The sequence below is a fragment of the Biomphalaria glabrata genome, chromosome 1, assembly GCF_947242115.1.
Source record: "Biomphalaria glabrata chromosome 1, xgBioGlab47.1, whole genome shotgun sequence".
NCBI classification, from domain to species: domain Eukaryota; kingdom Metazoa; phylum Mollusca; class Gastropoda; family Planorbidae; genus Biomphalaria; species Biomphalaria glabrata.
In genome coordinates this window covers 71647822-71669395 of record NC_074711.1, presented here as the reverse complement: position 1 = coordinate 71669395, position 21574 = coordinate 71647822, and the positions used below count along the sequence as shown (strand labels likewise).

At 36.0% G+C, this 21574-nt stretch overlaps 1 protein-coding gene across 1 annotated transcript in view; it reads right to left on the bottom strand.

The window, feature by feature from the left end:
- Nucleotides 1–248: 248 nt before the first annotated feature.
- Nucleotides 249–21574, bottom strand: part of LOC106075666 (corticotropin-releasing factor receptor 1-like) — a 52180-nt gene continuing 30854 nt past the window's right edge. Inside the window, exons 3-13 of the mRNA XM_056012528.1 lie at nt 12548–12652; nt 10626–10654; nt 10375–10469; nt 9558–9672; nt 7415–7589; nt 6700–6830; nt 5756–5841; nt 3653–3782; nt 3344–3382; nt 2415–2501; nt 249–779 (exon numbers count right to left, since the gene is read on the bottom strand). Of these exons, the coding sequence (XP_055868503.1) occupies nt 738–779; nt 2415–2501; nt 3344–3382; nt 3653–3782; nt 5756–5841; nt 6700–6830; nt 7415–7589; nt 9558–9672; nt 10375–10469; nt 10626–10654; nt 12548–12652 (1034 nt within the window). The 3' untranslated portion in view covers nt 249–737. The remainder of the gene's footprint in view (nt 780–2414; nt 2502–3343; nt 3383–3652; nt 3783–5755; nt 5842–6699; nt 6831–7414; nt 7590–9557; nt 9673–10374; nt 10470–10625; nt 10655–12547; nt 12653–21574) is intronic.

The following is a 21574-nucleotide window of genomic DNA, read 5'->3' as shown; positions in this document are numbered from 1 at the left end:
CTATCTAGTCATTGAAACATATTGTCTGCATTCCTACCATCTCTTGGTACCTATCTAGTCATTGAAACATATTGTCTGCATTCCTCTCATCTCTTGGTACCTATCTAGTCATTGAAACATATTGTCTGCATTCCTCCCATCTCTTGGTACCTATATAGTCATTGAAACATAGTGTCTGCATTCCTCCCATCTCTTGGTACCTATCTAGTCATTGAAAAATATTGTCTGCATTCCTACCATCTCTTGGTACCTATCTAGTCATTGAAACATATTGTCTGCATTCCTACCATCTCTTGGTACCTATCTAGTCATTGAAACATATTGTATGCATTCCTCCCATCTCTTGGTACCTATCTAGTCATTGAAACATATTGTCTGCATTCCTACCATCTCTTGGTACCTATCTAGTCATTGAAACATATTGTCTGCATTCCTACCATCTCTTGGTACCTATCTAGTCATTTAAACATGTTGTCTGCATTCCTCCCATCTCTTGGTACCTATCTAGTCATTGAAACATATTGTCTGCATTCTTCCTATCTCTTGGTACCTATCTAGTCATTGAAACATATTGTCTGCATTCCTCCCATCTCTTGGTACCTATCTAGTCATTGAAACATATTGTCTGCATTCCTACCATCTCTTGGTACCTATCTAGTCATTGAAATTCCAAGGTGTTTAGTGAACATTGCTTGGTTTCACTGAGGGAATGATGGTGTAGTGACAGTGTAGTCTGTTTAAACATTTGATTTTAAAGTTCTTGACTTTTGGGGGATCACCTGTTTGAGTATGAAAAACAAAAGTTATTGTAAATTAACACTTTATGAACTTTTGAAAATGAAAACGTACATTGATATAATTAAGTCAAAAACTCTTTATTTAACAAATGTACGGTTGAATTGAAGGATATATAGAAAACAAGCATAATAAAAACAAGGTTACAAAGACAGTTTGTGTGGAAACACAAACTTACAATCGGCCCCCGAAGTGGTCCAACCAAGCAGGTTCAAAGACAAATGACAGAGAAGAATGGAGAAAGAAGGTTGACAGATCTTGTGTGGTGCCCCAGCGGTTCGCATACCAAAGGATAGGTGAAAGTGAATGTGAAGTTAGATGTGAACCTGGCCTAACTGATGTCTTATAATGAATATATAATTGCTCTAATTGTTTTGTAAAGGGACAATCTCTTATTCCTCAAGAAAAAAACATTTCCTTAAAAAAAAAAAAAAAATTTTTGGTAGTTTTGTGTTCTAGTGTTCACGCGACAATATGAAAAACTACTTACCATTGTTGTTTTAAACTATAGCCATTTTATATGCATACTAAATAGATTTTTTTTTCTTTAAAAAAAGTTACAATTTTCTATGTAAATATAACAGAACTTACTTAATTTAGCAATACAAATGTAAAAAAAAATATTATTTTTTTGACAAAAAAATCTAAAATCGTTTGCATACATGCGTTAAAAATATGGTAAATCCCCCCTACTAAGGAGCCTCCTGTTTGTTACTATTAATAGTGAATAGTTGTAAAAGTGGTGTATTTTTATAAAAAAAAAAACTGCTTGCATAAGTGATTTAAAAAATTAGATTTTTCGCTTTCAGAAAAGAAAAAGGTAGCCGTTGCATCAGAACTTTGAATGGTTTAAAATATTATGATGTCGGATTTTCACAGTCTTTCATAGTTTACGAGATCTAAACGGGATAGACGGACAGACATTCCACACAGAACTAATAGTGTCTTTTCCCCTTTTGGGGTCGCTAAAAATACTTTTAAAAAAAACTTATATGAAGTGTAATTGATTCAATTAGTTTGGATTAGTCATGCAATTTCATTTTTAATAGATTTAAACTCTAGACTAACATTAATTAATTTTTCAAGAGATGCTAGCTGATTTTGATTGATATTCGATGTTTTTTTAGCTAGTTTTAAATTAGTTAATGTCTTTGTGTCAGTGACGTATTACCAAACCAGTAGGTGATGGTAAAGTGAATAAAACTGCTTGTGGTTGCTGTATAGAAAAGTTGAATTATTGTTTTGTTGATGAGAAAAAGGTAAAATGAAACTTTGGTTTGATGCAATCAGGTAAGATAAGACTTAACTATGATGAAAAGTGGGTAAAATTAAAACTAAGCTAAGGTGAAATCAGATAAGGCAAAACTTAACTAAGATGAAACGCAGGTAAAATGAGACTTATATAAGATGCCATGCAATCAGGAGAAGGTATATCTCTTGGTATGAAAAACTTCATAAAGGTAGATAAAAGCAGGTGGATATGGTGATTGGCTATGATTAGACTTCTTAATCATTGTAAATTTCTAAATATATATAAGGGCCAAATATATATATTATATTGTTTATATATATATATTGCCCACAAATAAAAGTGGGCAAACAAAAGCTGTCAATCTTGCCTGGGCTAATGGAACTCGTGCCCTGGAGTTATTTATTGATCTGCAGTCTTTGTATTGAACCCATCGCCTTCTGATGGCTTTGATCACCTGGTGACAAAAAGGAGACTCATTTATTAATTTCAGATAAGACAGAATTATAATATAATATAATATAATATAATATAATATAATCATACACTTTGAACTATTAACCTTGCATCTAAGACTAGATTAACCTTTCCCTTACATTATTAGAGATTGTCAAGTCATCAAAGATTGACTGCATTGAAGCTTGAAAAGGAATGATTAAACAATTTCTTAGACCAACTTGGTCAGGGTTTTAGTTTTTGGATTTAAGGAAAAATACAAAGAAAAAGAATTTCTGAAATTTAGGTAATCACTTCACCCAACTAATAACTAGATTATAAGAATCATAAGGCTTGAGAAAATAGAATATCGAAACTTAGATTCTATAGACACAATATCCAAGTGAATCAATGATTCCTGAAATGTTGATAAGTTAATGGAAATTCAGAGTGCTTTGATATTTCAAATTGGCTTCACTAAATAAAAAGACACACACAATGAGAAACACAATGAAAATTAGTTCGAATCTTAAATTCTCAAAAGAAATGACGTGAAGACACTAACTAATGAATCGTCCCAACTTGTCTTTCTTTTTTATACTTTACTCCACAATTAATTTCTCAAATAACTCCGGAAAAATCTAGATTGAAAATTCTATTGAGTTGTTTTTAGCTCTATTAGAAGCTTCTAGTTGACCTTGACATATTTTATTACACACTTTTATACCAGTAGATGAAAATCTATAGTAGAAGTCTGAATAGTGAAGTTTTAAAACTACATAAAAACATGTATCTATCTTGTTCTCCAGTGTCTACACAGACCAGGTAAATAGTATCTATGGAGTTCCAAAGAGTACAGCTTACCCCCGAACTGAAGAGAATGTAGATGCTGACAAATAAAACCTGACAACAAAAAAAAATTCATTATTAATATTGTGTAGAATCAGTAGTGAGAAGAAAATACTTAGTATAAATATGCCGTAATATGCCGTCAGATAGCATTAAAAACTATTGGACTGATTTATAGGGTTAGTACAGTACAAAAATAAATATCAGATTCCATCTCTTATAACTGAACCACACCGAAAGTTAATATTGGTCCTATGTCTAACACTAACTACAATATTTATAAAGAAAATAGATGAAAATAGAATTCAAAGATGCGATGGCTACCTGAATATATGTAGTCATAGACAGGACAATGCTAAGCAAGGTTAACCCTTTATCATTGCCCGGAATCATTTGAACAATGTTAATAACACCCAGGAGAAATGTAAGTACCACAGTCGCTTTGATGGTCTGCCTGCAGATGAAACGTCACAGGAGGGTATCATAAAATGTAACGTCATATTGGGGAAACAAAAGATAAAACGTCACAAGAGAGAAAATTAAATGTAACAAAACAAGAAAATATAAAAATAATGTTTAAAAAAAACAAACATAGCTTATATTGAGGTAGTTGAATCAATAAGTTTGAATCAGTCATGCAATTTAATTTGTAAATAAATGTAGACTAACAATTATACATTTGTGTGAACAGAAATATTTTTACCTATTGTTTTAATTTTTATACAATTTTATGCTTATAGCTTTCTCAATATGCCATGATCTTATCTGCTTCAACTTATATCACCACATCAGTCAAGTACAATTTCTTTCCCTTGTGTGATGCCAAACAAATTAATTACTTACCAATGGTTAATTAACTAATTGGTTAATTTTTTAAATTAATTCTTGTTTTGTCAGATAAAAGAAATAATTGTGCAAAATTTCATCTTGATCCAAGATTAGGTGTGGGAGAAATAACTTGTACAAACATTTTACCATACAGAGTGAGTTGATATGCTTTGTAAAAAGAGGGGAAAACTGAAAATCACAAGTCGAGATGTCACAAGTGAGAAACAAAAGTCCAGATGTCACAAGTGAGAAACAAAAGTCCAGATGTCACAAGTGAGAAACAAAAGTCCAGATGTCACAAGTGAGAAACAAAAGTCCAGATGTCACAAGTGAGAAACAAAAGTCCAGATGTCACAAGTGGGAAACAAAAGTCCAGATGTCACAAGTGAGAAATAAAAGTCGAGATGTCACAAGTGGGAAACAAAAGTCCAGATGTCACAAGTGAGAAACAAAAGTCCAGATGTCACAAGTGAGAAATAAAAGTCGAGATGTCACAAGTGGGAAACAAAAGTCCAGATGTCACAAGTGAGAAACAAAAGTCCAGATGTCACAAGTGAGAAACAAAAGTCCAGATGTCACAAGTGAGAAATAAAAGTCGAGATGTCACAAGTGGGAAACAAAAGTCCAGATGTCACAAGTGAGAAACAAAAGTCCAGATGTCACAAGTGAGAAACAAAAGTCCAGATGTCACAAGTGGGAAACAAAAGTCCAGATGTCACAAGTGGGAAACAAAAGTCCAGATGTCACAAGTGGAAAACAAAAGTCGAGATGTCACAAGTGGGAAACAAAAGTCCAGATGTCACAAGTGAGAAACAAAAGTCGAGATGTCACAAGTGAGAAACAAAAGTCCAGATGTCACAAGTGGGAAACAAAAGTCCAGATGTCACAAGTGGGAAACAAAAGTCCAGATGTCACAAGTGAGAAACAAAAGTCCAGATGTCACAAGTGGGAAACAAAAGTCCAGATGTCACAAGTGAGAAACAAAAGTCCAGATGTCACAAATGAGAAACAAAAGCCCAGATGTCACAAGTGAGAAACAAAAGTCCAGATGTCACAAGTGAGAAACAAAAGTCCAGATGTCACAAGTGGGAAACAAAAGTCCAGATGTCACAAGTGGGAAACAAAAGTCCAGATGTCACAAGTGGGAAACAAAAGTCGAGATGTCACAAGTGGGAAACAAAAAATGAGACATCACAAGGGAGAAACGAAATAAAAGATTTTCATCCATGGCAGAAAAACTATAAATAGATATCTACTTTTGTTTATCAAGTGTAAAGTATGGTGGAAATATTGATAATCAATGTTTCTTTTCTGTTATATGATAGTTTTGTGTATTTCTTTAGCTTTGAAGAATCGAATTCTCTAGGCTTTTCCGTTTGTAGGTTAATTTTGTTTATATTTAGTTGGCATCATTGAAGTGGGTCATTGACATAGTTTAGTTTATCATAAAATCGCAAATTAAACTTTATGAACTTATAAAAAAGTATAACTAACACATTTTCTATTGTTTTTAATGATTATTTCAAGTTACCATTTTATTGACTTTAAATTGATTTCAACGATATTCGCGTCTTAATAATTTACCCATCAAACACGTACCATAAACGCTGACATTCCGATATACTGTCACGGCAAAGCTTTAAAATTACGATTCTGATGAGGTTCAGAAGTATTAGAAGATTAACCTGGCAAGAGAAAGAGAACTTTATCATGAATCTTGAAACATTGGAATGGCAGATCAACACATAATGAATGGCAGATCAACACATAATGAATGGCAGACCAACACATAATGAATGGCAGATCAACACATAATGAATGGCAGACCAACACATAATGAATGGCAGATCAACACATAATGAATGGCAGATCAACACATAATGAATGACAGACCAACACATAATGAATGGCAGACCAACACATAATGAATGGCAGACCAACACATAATGAATGGCAGACCAACACATAATGAATGGCAGACCAACACATAATGAATGACAGACCAACACATAATGAATGGCAGACCAACACATAATGAATGACAGATCAACACATAATGAATGACAGAGCAACACATAATGAATGGCAGATCAACACATGATGAATGAAAGATAAACACATACTCAAGCTAACTAAAACTATAAGACTGACTGTTAGACACATCTTAAACGATTATAATATTGAATTGCAATCTCTTTTGGCAGTCTAGTAAGTAAGGTAACCCTTTCAGATTTTGCGATCTAAAGTGCAGAGGATGTAAAGGTCATCTGTTGTTTTGGCCGATGATTGACTAGGGTGCCAGCACAACGACCAACAGCTTGTACTTTACCAAATTAATGTCATTAAAGTTATATGGACTCTGGGGCGTCCTAAAAATTCGTAAGTTCAAAATCCCAGCCTTCACCAAGATTCGAACCGAGAACCCTCGGATTAAGAAATTAAACCTAGGTAGATTTTTTTTTATTACTTTATTTAACAAGGAAATCGTAAATCAGAAAACATCTTAGATGCCATTGAATTAAGAAGACTTTTTTTCTCCTTACCAACATAATAAGAATGACTGGACCTTTGACTAAGATAATCCTCCAAAGTGTTTCATCATTCCATCTATAACAGTCATCTGTTTCCAGTGTCTGAACTATACACCAGCACATGATACAGGCTGTAGGGGGACCTATAGACATCAAGAGGAATACTCTAATGTGTCGCCATAATACGATAAGTAACTAGATGATATATTATAAAATAAGATACATTACTAAGTAAAAACAATCACACAGACATACACAATATTATACAGTAAGGTCTCTATTGTGGCTTCACTTAATTTTTAATTAAATAATCACACAAGAAGTTGCAAAGAGAAAAGATCGTCTCTCAAGACGTAAAATGCCACAGAATCAAAATATACATTTTGATTTTTTTTTAAACGCAGTCAAGAAAAAGGTAATGTAAATACCTTCTAATGTAGCAGCGTCATCTATCTTACAAAGTAGAAGTCTCTATTAGCTGTCAAATAGCCTCTCAAGGTTAAAATCTTTAGCCGCATCAATTATAACCAAAAGTCAAAGTATCTAGCAGCGTCATATATTTCCAAAAGTAAATGTATTTAGCTCAAATATTTTATAGAGACTCGGAATCTCCACAAAAGAAGCAAAGTTTAACCCAATTAAATTTGAATTACTCTGAAGCATGGTTCACGGGATCATCTATTATCCAAAGACTTAACATCCACGCAGTGTCGATGGTTCAACTTACCCCAACCAGCCAAATAGATGAAATATTTTGGGATGTTTTCATCTCGTAATGGCTTCATGACAACCATGTGCAGATAAATGCCTTCCAACAGCATCCAGTTAAACATTGAGAGGAGGGAGAAGTTCATGGAGCTGTATGTTATACAGGCCACCCATTTCTGGGAGTCTCTTGTCCTCTTTAATACAGAAATATTTTAAAAAATGTAAAAACATTAAACCATTTTTCTAACCAATTGGCCTATGAATAAAAATAATTGTCTTTGAGCCACAGGGGGCCGATGATATGTGTAACGGATTTTACGATTGTACCATCACAAAGGAGAAAGAAGATATCGTTTATAAAAAACAGACACAAAATCTCCTTAGTTTCCACCGAAGTCAAATCTTTCCAAAGTTAACATTTCACATGTAGGCCTAACGTTGGAGTGAAACTAGTGTAAACGTATATTTACATAGGTTATATTAACTCACTTTATCTATTTGTATGTCTGTCTTTCTGCCTGTCTGGTAAAAAGTTAAAACATATTATTTTTCGCCCATTACCCATTCTCGGATCAAGCTAAAATTTGGCAAAATTATTCATTGAACGTGACGAGACATGAATCAATAAAAAAAAAACAATTAGTTAATTTATTGTTGGTGATTAATTATTTTGTTTATATCGAAATAACGTAAAATAAATGCTGCTTAACGAGAGATGTGGATGTATGTATGGATTTAATCCACTTATTACGTTTTGACACTTTTTTTTTCTCTCACTTCCCATTCTGGGATCAAGTTGAAATTGAACAAATTTTTTCTAGTCGATGGTTATATAAGATTCAATCTAAAGCTAAAGCATGAAATTGCGCTGAACAAAAACAGTTGGTAAAAAAATATTTCTAAGAGCACAGTAAGTTCTCCAGTTGTCTCATTAGCTGTCAGCTGTTCCTTATGTCATTATATTTGTATTTATGTTGATCCTACAGTATGTTATAAATGTTTGTACATAAAATGATTTGATTGGCTTTTTTTTTCGTTGGATATTTCAAACCAATTCAGGTAACTCTGTACTGTTTGATATTAACAGTGTACGACTTAAACTCTGTAAAGTTGGACAGTGTATGACTTCAACTCTGTACAGTTTGACAGTGTATGACTTCAACTCTGTACAGTTTGACAGTGTATGACTTCAACTCTGTACAGTTTGACAGTGTATGACTTCAACTCTGTACAGTTTGACAGTGTATGACTTCAACTCTGTACAGTTTGACAGTGTATGACTTCAACTCTGTACAGTTTGACAGTGTATGACTTAAACTCTGTACAGTTTGACAGTGTATGACTTAAACTCTGTAAAGTTTGACAGTGTATGACTTAAACTCTGTACAGTTTGACAGTGTATGACTTAAACTCTGTACAGTTTGACAGTGTATGACTTATACTCTGTACAGTTTGACAGTGTATGACTTAAACTCTGTACAGTTTGACAGTGTACGACTTAAACTCTGTACAGTTGGACAGTGTACGACTTAAACTCTGTACAGTTGGACAGTGTATGACTTAAACTCTGTACAGTTGGACAGTGTACGACTTAAACTCTGTACAGTTGGACAGTGTATGACTTAAACTCTGTACAGTTGGACAGTGTATGACTTAAACTCTGTACAGTTGGACAGTGTATGACTTAAACTCTGTACAGTTGGACAGTGTACGACTTAAACTCTGTACAGTTGGACAGTGTATGACTTAAACTCTGTACAGTTTGACAGTGTACGACTTAAACTCTGTACAGTTTGACAGTGTACACTTTTCACTTCGTAAATATTTATCCCGTAGAAAGGTCATCAATATAGGACTAAGAAGAAATGAACAAAACACTCACACATTTAGTCATAAACTTTGGCACAAACTAAAAATGTCAAAATAAAACAGTTTATTAATGAGATGCTTATTGTGAGAAATTAATGCATCCATAGCCAGAGTCTAGGATTAGGGGATGATCGTGGGTTTGGTGTTAAAAAGAGAACAAAAGTTATACAAGCCTCAATGAACGCTGACCTGACTGCATGGAATCAACAGGAGGCTTGGTTTATAATAATTGATTTATAGAAATAGTTCAATGTAAAAAAAAAGTTTGCTTCAGATTGCTTGACTTAACTTACCAGTATAACAACTATTATTACTGGTACCAGTAGAGTCACTGCTACTATCACCGCATACATAAAAAATGCGAGCAAGAGGTTTTTGTGTATGACCAACCGGCTAGTTTGACCAGTTCTGGAAGAGATGAACAAGAAGTACAATTTAAAATGTACAGTTATACTACACTAAGGCAAGGGAAACAATCTTGTTTTCTTGTGGTGAAAGATATTCAAAACTTTGGAAGTAAAGATTTAGTCAAAGAATGCAACATGACAGAGGAGATATCCTGGAAATGTAAAAAATATATTTACATTTGTACAATCTAAATATTTTAAGAAGAAAATATTATTAGCTTTATAAAAACTAACAACTAATACGAACAGAAATAAATAAATATGTTGATAGAATGTTTTGTACAGCGCGATACTACACTAATACACCTTAGCCTCACTATAGTTTATAGAATTACAAAGTTAATATTAACTAAAAATGTCTGTCTATCCATCTGGTAAAAGTTTGTAAATGTTACCAATATTTTTTTTAAACTAGCTAATTAACTATTGATAATTATATTGTCTAGTATCATGAACAATGGAAAGAAATTGTATTTGACTGAAGTGTTGGTATAAGCTGAATTAGTCCTCTTTATAAGTCGCCGCTTCATATTAAAACAAACAATATATAGCAACACAATCTTAATCATAAGTACCTCACTAGCAGAATGGTTAACACGTCGGCCCGTGAGGACTGAGCCACGAGTTCTAATTCAGTTCTTTCTATCCATTCTTAGATTGATTATTGCTTTAATCATGATTCAATCCTCTATCTAGTTCTCACCTGAATTTTTTCAGCAAGATAAATGTGACAGTGACCACAACAGTGGAGACAAGACTCAGAAGTATGTGAGTGATGGCCCCGTTCATTGCCAACTTCTATAAATATAATAAACAAAGTAAGACACTTTTAAAGGATGACATTTAAGTGTCTTATTAAGCGAATTAAATAACTAACAACTATTTGTAAAGCATTACTATACCGATGTAAACTAATGAATAAATTAATACGTTATGTATAGAACAAAATCTTACCAATAAACTATTATCACTCTGTAAATAACCTGCACCAAAGTGGAAAAGTTAAAATGTTTATTATTGATGAATAGCATTCAAGAAACAGATCTACTGGCATCATGTGTTAACATCTACATTTTATTTCTGTATTATTTATGACTTATGACTTCATTTTCAAACAATGAAAATGTTACAGCTGATTGATAATTAGTCCCCCAGTCACTTCATCCCAAAAAGATAAAGTTGTAGGTAACGAATCTGTTAAATTGAATCTAATAATCTAAAGCGTTTACAAAAAGCACAATGTACGGAGTAGGTATGCATGTATGTTCTTTGTTATGTGTGTTCGACACCGTTTGGACAATCTTGATATAACTTGGCATTAATGTTCCATAGATCAAGGCTCAAATCCTCTCTTGCAAAAGCCCTGGACAGAAACCCTGCTGTATTGCGTAGTGCATACATGTCACCATACAGGTCGGAGATCAACAAGTCTGGGGCAGTCAAACAGAATATGGGGCACGGTTTCCTCTTCTTCCCTGCAGCGGGGGCACCGTGAATCGAAATTTGGCCATAGCCGTGAGAAATATGAGCCAACAGGACAGTCCTGCACTGTGCTATAATAGCTTGCTCAGGCCTGGACAGCCTCCACCACGGGGAAGTGCGGGCAGGGCGCCTCATGCGCTCCCAGACTCCGCGGGCTTTTTGGGACTTGTCCCAGCACTCAAACCACTTTTCCATTTCTGTTTTTTTTTTATTATAGCCAGAGCATGGTTGAAACTTACAGTCTGTTCGGTGGGTGGAATTAGCCCTCCTTAGTGGGCCAAGGAGTCTGCAATAGTGTTGCCAGTCACACCTATGTGACTCGGTACCCACTGCATTATTACAGAGGTGCCAAAGTGTTGCTTTATGCTGTGTGAAGCCATGATGACAGTGTCGATATTGGGGGTCATTGTCCACGGCTTTGCAAAGCCTGTAGAACAGGTTTTGCGTCAGTGACCACAACAATCTGTGTTGCCCTCAAATGTCCCTCGCCGAGTAGAGAGTCAATGACTTTTAAGGCTTCACAGACTGCCATGGCCTCCGCATCAAAACTGCTAACACTACCACATGGTCCATAGATTTTGACTGGGTCAGAGCCAAGAAAGTCGATGTAGGCTCCATAGCCTGCTCTTCCAGAATCTATCGATGCCGACCCATAAGTATATGCAAAAATGGCACTGGGCTGGAAGGCGTTAATGGTCTCCAGTGCTAGAATTTGAAGATCGTTAGATGAACGACTTTGCTTAGTGCCATTAGGGTCTACTAGTTCCAAGCGTATGTCTGGGGTCGTTGGGCGACACCATGGGGGAAGGGGATGAAAACGTTGAATGTTTTGTCGGTTGGTGGAGAGGCCAGCTTTATCAGATAGTCTAGTGGCATGATGCATAAAACACTGCATCTGGATATGTCTTCTTCATCTCCAACCATCCACTAGTTGGGAGGTATTCATCCAGCTTTTTATACCGCTCAAAGCAGGTCAGTACTAACCTTTCCCTACTAAGGTTTTGTGGACCTACATTAGCCATTACTTCAGCCGCATTTACTGGGCTTGTCCTAAAGGTTCCACAGACAAATCTTAGTGCTTGGGACTGTATAATATAGATTATAGACACAACAGACTTAACTAGATTTAGGTCAACCAGAAGGACGTTTTGCAAAGGAGATTTGGCGACTTGGTCGTTTAGGCGCTACACTATTTAGATACATTATATATGTTTATTTTATTTCCCCTTTAAAAAAAATATGCTTGTCTCATTTTTTTACATGTGTGTTTGTGTTCAAACATAGGGGGGGGGAGAGAACAAAGTATTTTATACAGTTGACTTGCTTGTTCAACTCTAACTAATACAAGACTAAATGAAACCTAAAATGTCACATCATTCCATTGGGAGACTTACTTGAGCCAGCGCAGCATTCGACCTGTGTTAAGTTCGTGTCCCAGATATCAGACAGCGTTATGTTCTGAGTCCAGCACAGTGTGCCATTATACAGCTGATAATTGGCTGTCATAAGAAAAAAAAAACATCTTGTATATGAAGCGAATCTCCTTTGTATGCACTTTTAAAATCAAATGTATTTAGCATACAAAGAAATCTAGGACCTCTGGAAGGTGGGACTGGTTTTAGTGTGAAGTATATAAATATGTTTATATTAATAAAAGAAGCCAATTCAGAACTCATGTACGTAACTCAAGTCTAAAACAAGTAAAAACATCAAAAATACTTTTTTTAAAAAAAAAGCTCATACTAAATGTTATTGTATCTACTAGTTTGGACCAGTCAAGTGATTAAATTTGTAATAGATCTAGACCAACAACAATAAATATGTGAAATTAGAAACAAGTTTAATATTTGTTTTTATTTAGCGCAGTTTCATGCTTTTAGCTTTCTCACTGCACTATGATTCGATCACTTGTCTCACTGCACTATGATCCGATCACTTGTCTCACTGCGCTATGATCCGATCACTTGTCTCACTGCTCTATGATCCGATCACTTGTCTCACTGCGCTATGATCCGATCACTTGTCTCACTGCGCTATGATCCGATCTGTAAATGTTAGCGTGATCCTTTTTAACTGCATTACACACAAATTTTTACGACTTCAAACTCGGGGCTCAAGCTTGCTCGATACCAAACAAATTAATTAATTACCAATAGATCACGAACGAACTAACTGGTTATTTTGTTGTTGTTGATTAATGTTTTGTCAAGTACAAGAATTAATTGTGCAAAATGTCAACGTGATCCCCAGATTAGGTGTAGGGAAAACAACGTGTACAAAATGTTTTTGTACCAGACAGACAGCAGAATGGGTTTCATATAAACTTTGAAAAAAAAAAAAAAATTAAACTCTAAATATCTAATTGTTTGTTTGTTTTTTTTTTGTTTTTTTTTTTTTGCCATCTAGCCTGGAGTTATCATTCTTTGATTAATTTATATTTTTTCCCACCTTAACCAGGCCATCAATTAAGATCATTATCATTTCAAATAGAATGAATTACGAGTAATGGAATGTTAGGACACAATCAGTGGAGTCCAACTTCTCTTTTTTTCAGTTTTCAACTGTCTTCGCAATTAGCGTTTTTTTTGTGTGTTTGTTTTGTTGTTGTTGTTGTTGTTGTTGCTTTTTCCCCTCTAATTTATTTGCAGCGTTCTATGTAAAAGTATCACAGCGATATATTCTTGGAGCTAGTTGTTATTGGGGCTAGCTGTTTCGGAGCAGCTGTTTTGGAGCTAGCCGTTTTGGAGCAGCTATTTTGACACTGGGCATTTCAGGCGAAAACTAACGCATACAAACAAATTCTTTTTTTTCTTAAATCTGTTCTAAGTTCTCTGTAAAAAAACAACAACACATTTTTATAAACTAGCAATTTTTAGCGGCCCCCGAAAGGGGAAAAGACGCTATTAGTTTTGTGTGGTTTGTCTGTCCGTCCATCCGTCCTGTTTAGATCTCGTAAACTAGAAAAGATATAGAAAATCCAACATCATGATTCTGATGCCAGGGCTACTTTTTTCTTTTCCTAAAGCAGTTTTTTCATAAAATTACACCATTTTTACAACTATTCACTATCAATAGTAACAAACACTTGCTGTAATTTAGTAAGGGAAATAATCACTTTTCATATTTTAACACATTCATGCAAAACGGTTTTAGAATTTTTGTCAAAAAATTATTTATTTTACAATTTTATTGCTAATTAAATAAGTTCTGTCATATTAACTGCTACATTTAAAAAAAATGTTTACTCTTATTTTTGAATAGAAAAAAATCGATTTTGTATGTATACAAGTGGAACATAATTTAAATCAACAATAAATAAGTAGTTTTTCATTTACTCGCGAAACAATTCCTCAGGCAACGAAAGCTCAAATGCCGAAATAAAGCAAAGGGAGATATTTTTAATGGAGATTGTCATTTGTCTTGAGGCTTTGAATTAGAGATTGACCCTTACAGAACAATTAAATCAGTTAGATCAGTGATTCCTAAAGTGGTCTATATAGACAAAGTGCGGAAAACACCAAAACTAAAACATTGATTTTACCAGCCGTTGAAGTTTTAAAAACTGTTTTAAACAAACCTACATCTGATAAAAGAATTGCTTTAAGCAACATTACACTTCAAGGACACCTCGGTGGCAAGAGTTAAAAAATTAAAAGCTTATTATGTGATTCTTTGCAAACGACATATATACAGTTCGGGATCAGCGGTGATGCGTGCTGCAAACTGCATTAGGGTCGCCGGCTCCTTATTTTTACTCAGGGTTGACCCACAAAACCTTTCCCATGTCAATAGTTGCAATGCAGGAGAGTTTTGAATTCAGTTTTACTTCTGCTAGGTGGGTAACCAGCCAAGGCTAATAAGCGCTTCCTGCTCGAAGTTTAATAGCTTCGCCCCTTCTCCTGTTAGTGAAACATCTTCGCGGTCTCACTATTTGAGCCACACGTGAAAGATCAAGAAATACACTATAACTGCTCCTTGGGAAAACTTTTACAATGATACTTTAGGCAAATTAATTATTTAATTAAAATTTAATGTTTGAAGCAATACTTCATAGAACAACCAATTCCTATTTGAAACATAATGTGGATGCTAAACCTGCAAAAAGACATTTCCAGTGTGTCTGGTGATTCCAGCAATACATAGTAATTTTTATTTAATTGGTTTAAATGTGAATTTTATCAATAAAAAAGATAGATCTCTGTGGCTTAGTATGTAGTTTTAAATTACTTTTTCACTTTTCAACTCACTACAAATAGAAATGAGTTTTAAAAAAATGATGAATTTGAAAAAAAAAAGCAAGTTAAACAGGGGGTCTACCGAAAACAAGAGAAAACATGGCAATGGGTCTACGAGACAAAAACGTTTGGGAACCACTGAATTAGATAATTATTATATGACAGCAGTTAGGCCAGGTTCACAACGCACTTTTACTTAACTTTCACCTATCCCTTCTTGGTCTGCTGGACTGTTAGGGCACCACACAAGATCTGTCAACCTTCTTTCTCCATTCTTCTCTGTCATTTGCCTTTAATATAATTTCATTCTGATATTCTTTCTCATAATATTGAAACATGCCTTTTAACCTGCCTGGGTGGACCACTTCGGGGGCCGATTTTGAGTTTGTGTTTCCACACAAACTGTCTTCGTAACCTTGTTATTAACACACTTCAATAGGAAATTAATTGACAAACCTTATTTAATAAACTAGAATTGTCTACAGTCATCGTCTACTGGATATGTCCTTGAAGAAAGGATTAGGTGGGGCAAGGGTCAGTTTAAAAATAGAATCTCATTAGAGACTGTCTCTAGCAGAAAACTGAGGTGACATCCACAGCATATGGCCTTAGGACATTGGGTTATGTCTGTGATGTATGTTTGGGATGTTTGTTTGTGATGAATGTTTGTGATTTGTTTTTGTGGTGTATGTTTTGTGATTAATGTTTGTGATGTTTGTTTGCAATGTTTTTTTGTGATGTATGATTTTGATGTATGTTTGTGATTGCATGTTGTGGTGTATGTGTGTAATGTATGTTTGCGGTATATGTTTGCAATGTATGTTTGTGATGTGTGTTTGTAATGTATGATTGTGATGTATGTTGTTATGACATGATTAGGAATTAGTTATTTGTTTCGGGAATAAGTGGAAAGTTTTAATTAGCGACAAGTGACGTGACAGATCTTTAAAAAATAAGAACGCTCTAAGTGACGCAAAAAGGAAGACGCTTCTTGTAGAGTAGTAGACTTGAGTACGACATAATTGACATCGGACGATTCCCTTCTTGAGTATTAAACATATTTGTAGAACAACATATCAGCGTCGACTATATATTTGATTGTTTCGGCCTTTCGCCGGTGTTACTGAAGTAGTTGAGTTCAGCGTTACTTCCAGTCAGATCTACACTAGACAGATTGCCAAGAATCAACACCGCGCGGAGGCTTTAACAATGTTTGTGATGTTTCTATGTGATGTATGTTTGTGATGTATGTCTGTGATGTATTTATGCGATGTGTGTTTGCGATTTTTTTTTGTTTAAAGTTAAAGTCATTTTATAGCTGATGCTTAAAGGGAAACTCCGATGGTTTTTTAAATTTGAGTTGACATATTTAAATTCTGAGTAAAAAGTTGTAATAGTAAACATTTTACCATTTTTTATTTAAATGCTTAGAAACATTTAGATTTAATAAATTAGTCAGTAAATTCTTGACATTTAAAAAAAAAACGGGATTCTTTGAGATTTTGTTTTTAGGGTAAGGCATACGGCACTTCCATCAACAATACTGAAAGGGAAACTAGATTTGACCAATCGTATCGCTTCATTCTTACAGTAGCTGTTAGGCTGTTAGGCTTAGTGACGGTCTAGTCAAGCGCTATGGTACAGTTATATATAGATAGATAGATTTAAAAGCATTAGGACAACCAACTCGAGAAAAAATGTACATTTTCATCTAAGCCCCTCCCTGTCCCAAGAAGTAAATAGATCGCAGGTCTGACTGATTTGAACAAACGGGTCAGTGTAAGGCTAGTCTAGACTATGTGTAGTCAGTCATGAAAACCAAGCGATAGTGTTTGTTGTGTGTTTGTAAAATGTTTTACATGTTTCGGATGTTCCTTCATAGTTGAAGATAGTTTACGTCCTAGTACAAACCTCCCGCAGGACGACGGGGGATGGGAGCGGGCAGGATTTGAACCCTCGACCATCGATAAATTCGAACGACAGTCCAGCGCGCAAACCGCACGACCTGGCAGCCATCTGTTGAGTGGTCAGGCGAGAAGATACACACTGCCGTGGTTAGTCAAGCATGTAAATCTCCTTTAACACGCATTTTTTTCTTTGCTTACAAGATCCTAGATCTAACTGCATAGACGAAGATGTATTTCTTTGACGAGAATGTAAACGTAACTGTATGGTCTCCCGTTATACAGTAAGTCAATAGATTAAATTAATAGGCATGTGTGACGACACATAGAAACCCGGTGAAAATCTGACCGTTTTGGATGCGCAGGAAAATTACGTTAGAAAAATACCAATTACTAAGTTATTATTGCCAAAAAAAAAATAATATATTCATTATCTGAAAATCAAAACACATATTAGGGCCTATATCAAAAATTGTCAAAACCATCGGAGTTTCCCTTTAAGCTGATACATATGATTATTTTAGTGTCGTTGAAATCACTAACGGTGTTAATCTGTAAGTAGTCCCTATAGAAGTTTTCTGACTTCTTTAGCTCAATTTACTAAAGACTTCTTAAGCTCTTTACTAAGTCACACTCTTCTTGTTTGAGTTTAAGAAGTTTAAATACGGGAATGATAAAGAGGGCAGGGGTAGCGAGAGTGTGAATGACGTCAGTGTGGAAGCTGACACTGGCACAGTCCCTGGGAAATGGAATCCAATTTTTTTGAACCCCCTTCTTGGTTAATTCATAAACAATTCCTCTCTGCAGTGAATGGGAAAAGAATGTATCAAGGGAAATAACCGTTACCCAGTCAGGAGTACTCGTTCTTTAAAATTCAAATTTGTGTAGTCGGCGGCCGCCATAAATTAGATTTAGATCTGGATATTAGCTTTTACCAAAAGGTCAGGACTGAGTCCTAAAATGCTAACACGATATAGCACTCAACAACGGTAGTAGAGAAGAAGCGGGGAGATTAGATCAATGTCAGGAATTTGCGGGGTTTTTTTTTTACCAATTTAATAAATTTGACGATGTTGGCAATCTGTTTTTGGTGACTCACAATCTGGCAAGCCGCACAACATTTTCAGACCCAATTTTAAAATATAACAATTTTTTTACCAGATTTTTTAAAAATATAAAGTACTCTATTCTCTATAGTCGGGGGCGCGATGGAGGAGCTGTGAAGCGTTTGGCTTCCGAACCGGGGGACCGGGTTCAAAAACTAGTGAAGACTCGGATTTTTAATTTCGGGATCCTTGAGTCCACCCACCAGCTCTAGTGGGTACCTGACATTAGTTGAGGAAAAGTAAAGGCGGTTGGTCGTTGTGCTGGCCACATGACACCCTCGTTAACCGTAGGCCACAGAAACAGATGACCTTGCCATTATCCTCTCAATAGATCGCAAGGTCTGAAAGGGGAACTTACTCTTTTTTAATTCTCTATAATCCCTCTATGTTGAGTATATTCTCTATAGGATAAGAGCGAGGATTTCGGGTTTCAGAAAAGAGCGTGTAACCATTGGCATGATCTTTGCGGCAAGGAAGCTCCAGGAAAAAATGCCAGGAAACTAATGCTGATCTGTTCTTATTATATGTTTATTTAACAAAAGCTTTCGACATGGTTATTAAAGAAGGACTCTGGAAGATCATGACAAAGTACGTACGTCCACAAAACTTCAGAACCAGGGTGATACTATTTCATGATGGCATGAAGGCTCCAGTTCTGGAGAGAGTAGAACCATCAGAGTCCTATGTTGCAGTATCAAATGCGGTAAAATAGGGTTGTGTTCTATCACTAGCGCTGCCCAGTCTCATGTTCTCTGCTATGCTGGCAGTTGCATTCAGGGTTAATGATAGAAACGGAATAAATGTAACTTACAGATTGGATGGCAGCCAATTCAACCCGAGGTGGGTCCAAATCAAATATAAAATCAGCAACATTCGTGGACCTGTTATTTGTTGAAGGACCTGAATTCGAACTCGATGGCTAAAGCCTCCTCAAGTTAATACACTAACCACTGTTCCGGGAAAGTACTTATGAAAATTGAAAGTTTTTATAGTTTTCTATTGTTAGTTTGAAATTTTAAAGCAAAGTATAAAGGTGCTAATTAGAATTATACTACCACATCAGTCAAGTACAATTTTTTCCTTTGTTCGTGATACCAAAAAAAATAGTTACTTACCAATAGTTCAATAAATAATTGGTTATTTTTTTATTGATTCTTGTTTTGTCAGGTAAAAGATATAATTATGCAAATTTCAGCTTGGGTGTGGGAGAAATAACGTGTACAAACCTTTACCAGACAGATAGACATAGTGAGTTGATATAAGTTTTGCATGGGCGTAGCCTAGGGGGGGGGGGGTTGGGGTTCAACCCCCCCCCAAATTAAAATCCCCCCCCCCCCTGCAGAGGGGGATCGGAATTTAGTGACTGATTTTTTGCTTTGATTTCGTTTACTTTAGTTGATATTTTAATACGTAAACTTAAAGCCATAGATATTGCCTCCTTCAAAATGGACGTGACCTCTTTGCTGTTGCAACAGAGCAACACAGACGTTCTCAGCAATTACAATTCTTGCTTGAAAAAGTTGCTGGACAGTCATGCACCTCTTGTCACTCGTACAGTCTCAGTTAGGCCATCTGCACCCTGGTTGACGGAAGACATAAAGACTGCCAAACTTATTCGCCGACGTGCCGAACGTACATTTCAAAAGACAGGTCTGACGATACATCGACAAATATACATACGAGAAAAAAACAAGGTTAACCGTATGATTAGAGACGCAAAAGCTAGTCATATTCGACAAAAAATCGAAAATTCTGATTCTTCAAAGGAGCTATTCAGGATCACCGCTGAAATGTTAGGGGGAGCAAATAACGAACGTTTGCCGTCATCTATCCCATTATCTGAACTTCCTGATTCCTTCAATAGATTCTTCATTGGGAAGATTGAGCAGATTAGAAATGACATGCCATCCATCTCATCACAGCTTGACCACTCTCCAATTTTTCAAAATACTCCTTTTTGCGAGTTTCAGCGTGTATCTGAAGATTATGTCAAAAGTACTATTTTGAAGATGCCAAATAAGTCATGTGACCTTGATCCCACTCCAACCTCCTTGCTCCTTGAATGTTTAGATGAGCTTGTACCTACAATTACCAACATTGTGAACTCTTCACTGACTTCAGGCATTGTACCACAGCAATTTAAGCATGCACTTGTCAGGCCCTTATTAAAGAAATCCAGTCTTGACCCGGAATGTCTAAAAAACTATCGCCCGGTTTCAAATCTTCCCTTCCTGTCAAAGCTTCTGGAGCGCATCGTGTTAGTGCAAATTCTTTCTCATCTTGAACAGTACTGTCTCTTGGAAGAATTTCAATCTGCATATAGGAAGTGCCGTAGCACAGAGACAGCAGTGGTCAGGGTACTAAACGACTTACTTCACAATTCCGACAAAGGCCACATATCAATTCTTTCTATGCTGGACTTGTCCGCAGCCTTTGATACGCTAGACCATGAAATTATGATGGCCAGATTCTCTGCAACTTTTGGTTTAGCAGGAGTCGTCCTAAAGTGGCTTGGATCCTACCTGACGGAACGCACCCAAAGTGTCGTTGTTAGCGGGACGGAATCAACAAGCTTACTTTTGAAGTACGGAGTACCCCAAGGATCAGTTCTAGGCCCAGTACTGTTCACTATGTACACATATCCACTCAGCGGTGTCATACGGCCAACCGGCATCTTATACCATTTCTTTGCCGATGACTCACAGTTATACGATTCATCAGTACCCTCAGAGGTGTCGCATCTGGCAGAGAAAATCAGTAGTACCGTTGCAAGGGTGAGCGATTGGATGGTTGAAAATAAACTCAAGATGAACGAAGACAAGACAGAAATAATTAAGATTGGCACTAGGAACAATGTCTCAAAAGTTGAAAGCACAGATTCTCTCTTTATCACGAACTGCCATGTTCCTTTTGTCCATGTAGTGCGGAATCTTGGAGTTTTCTTCGACTCAACACTATCTTTCGACCCACACATAAATCAGCTCTGCAAAGGTCTTTATCTGCAGCTGCGCAGATTAGGCCAGATCCGACCATATTTAACAACGGAGTCAACAAAAACGCTAGCTGTGGCATTCATACTCTCCCGCCTTGACTACTGCAACGCCGTGCTAGCAGGTATACCTGATGACAAAATAGCCAAGCTGCAACGTATACAGAACAACGCCGCTCGAATAGTC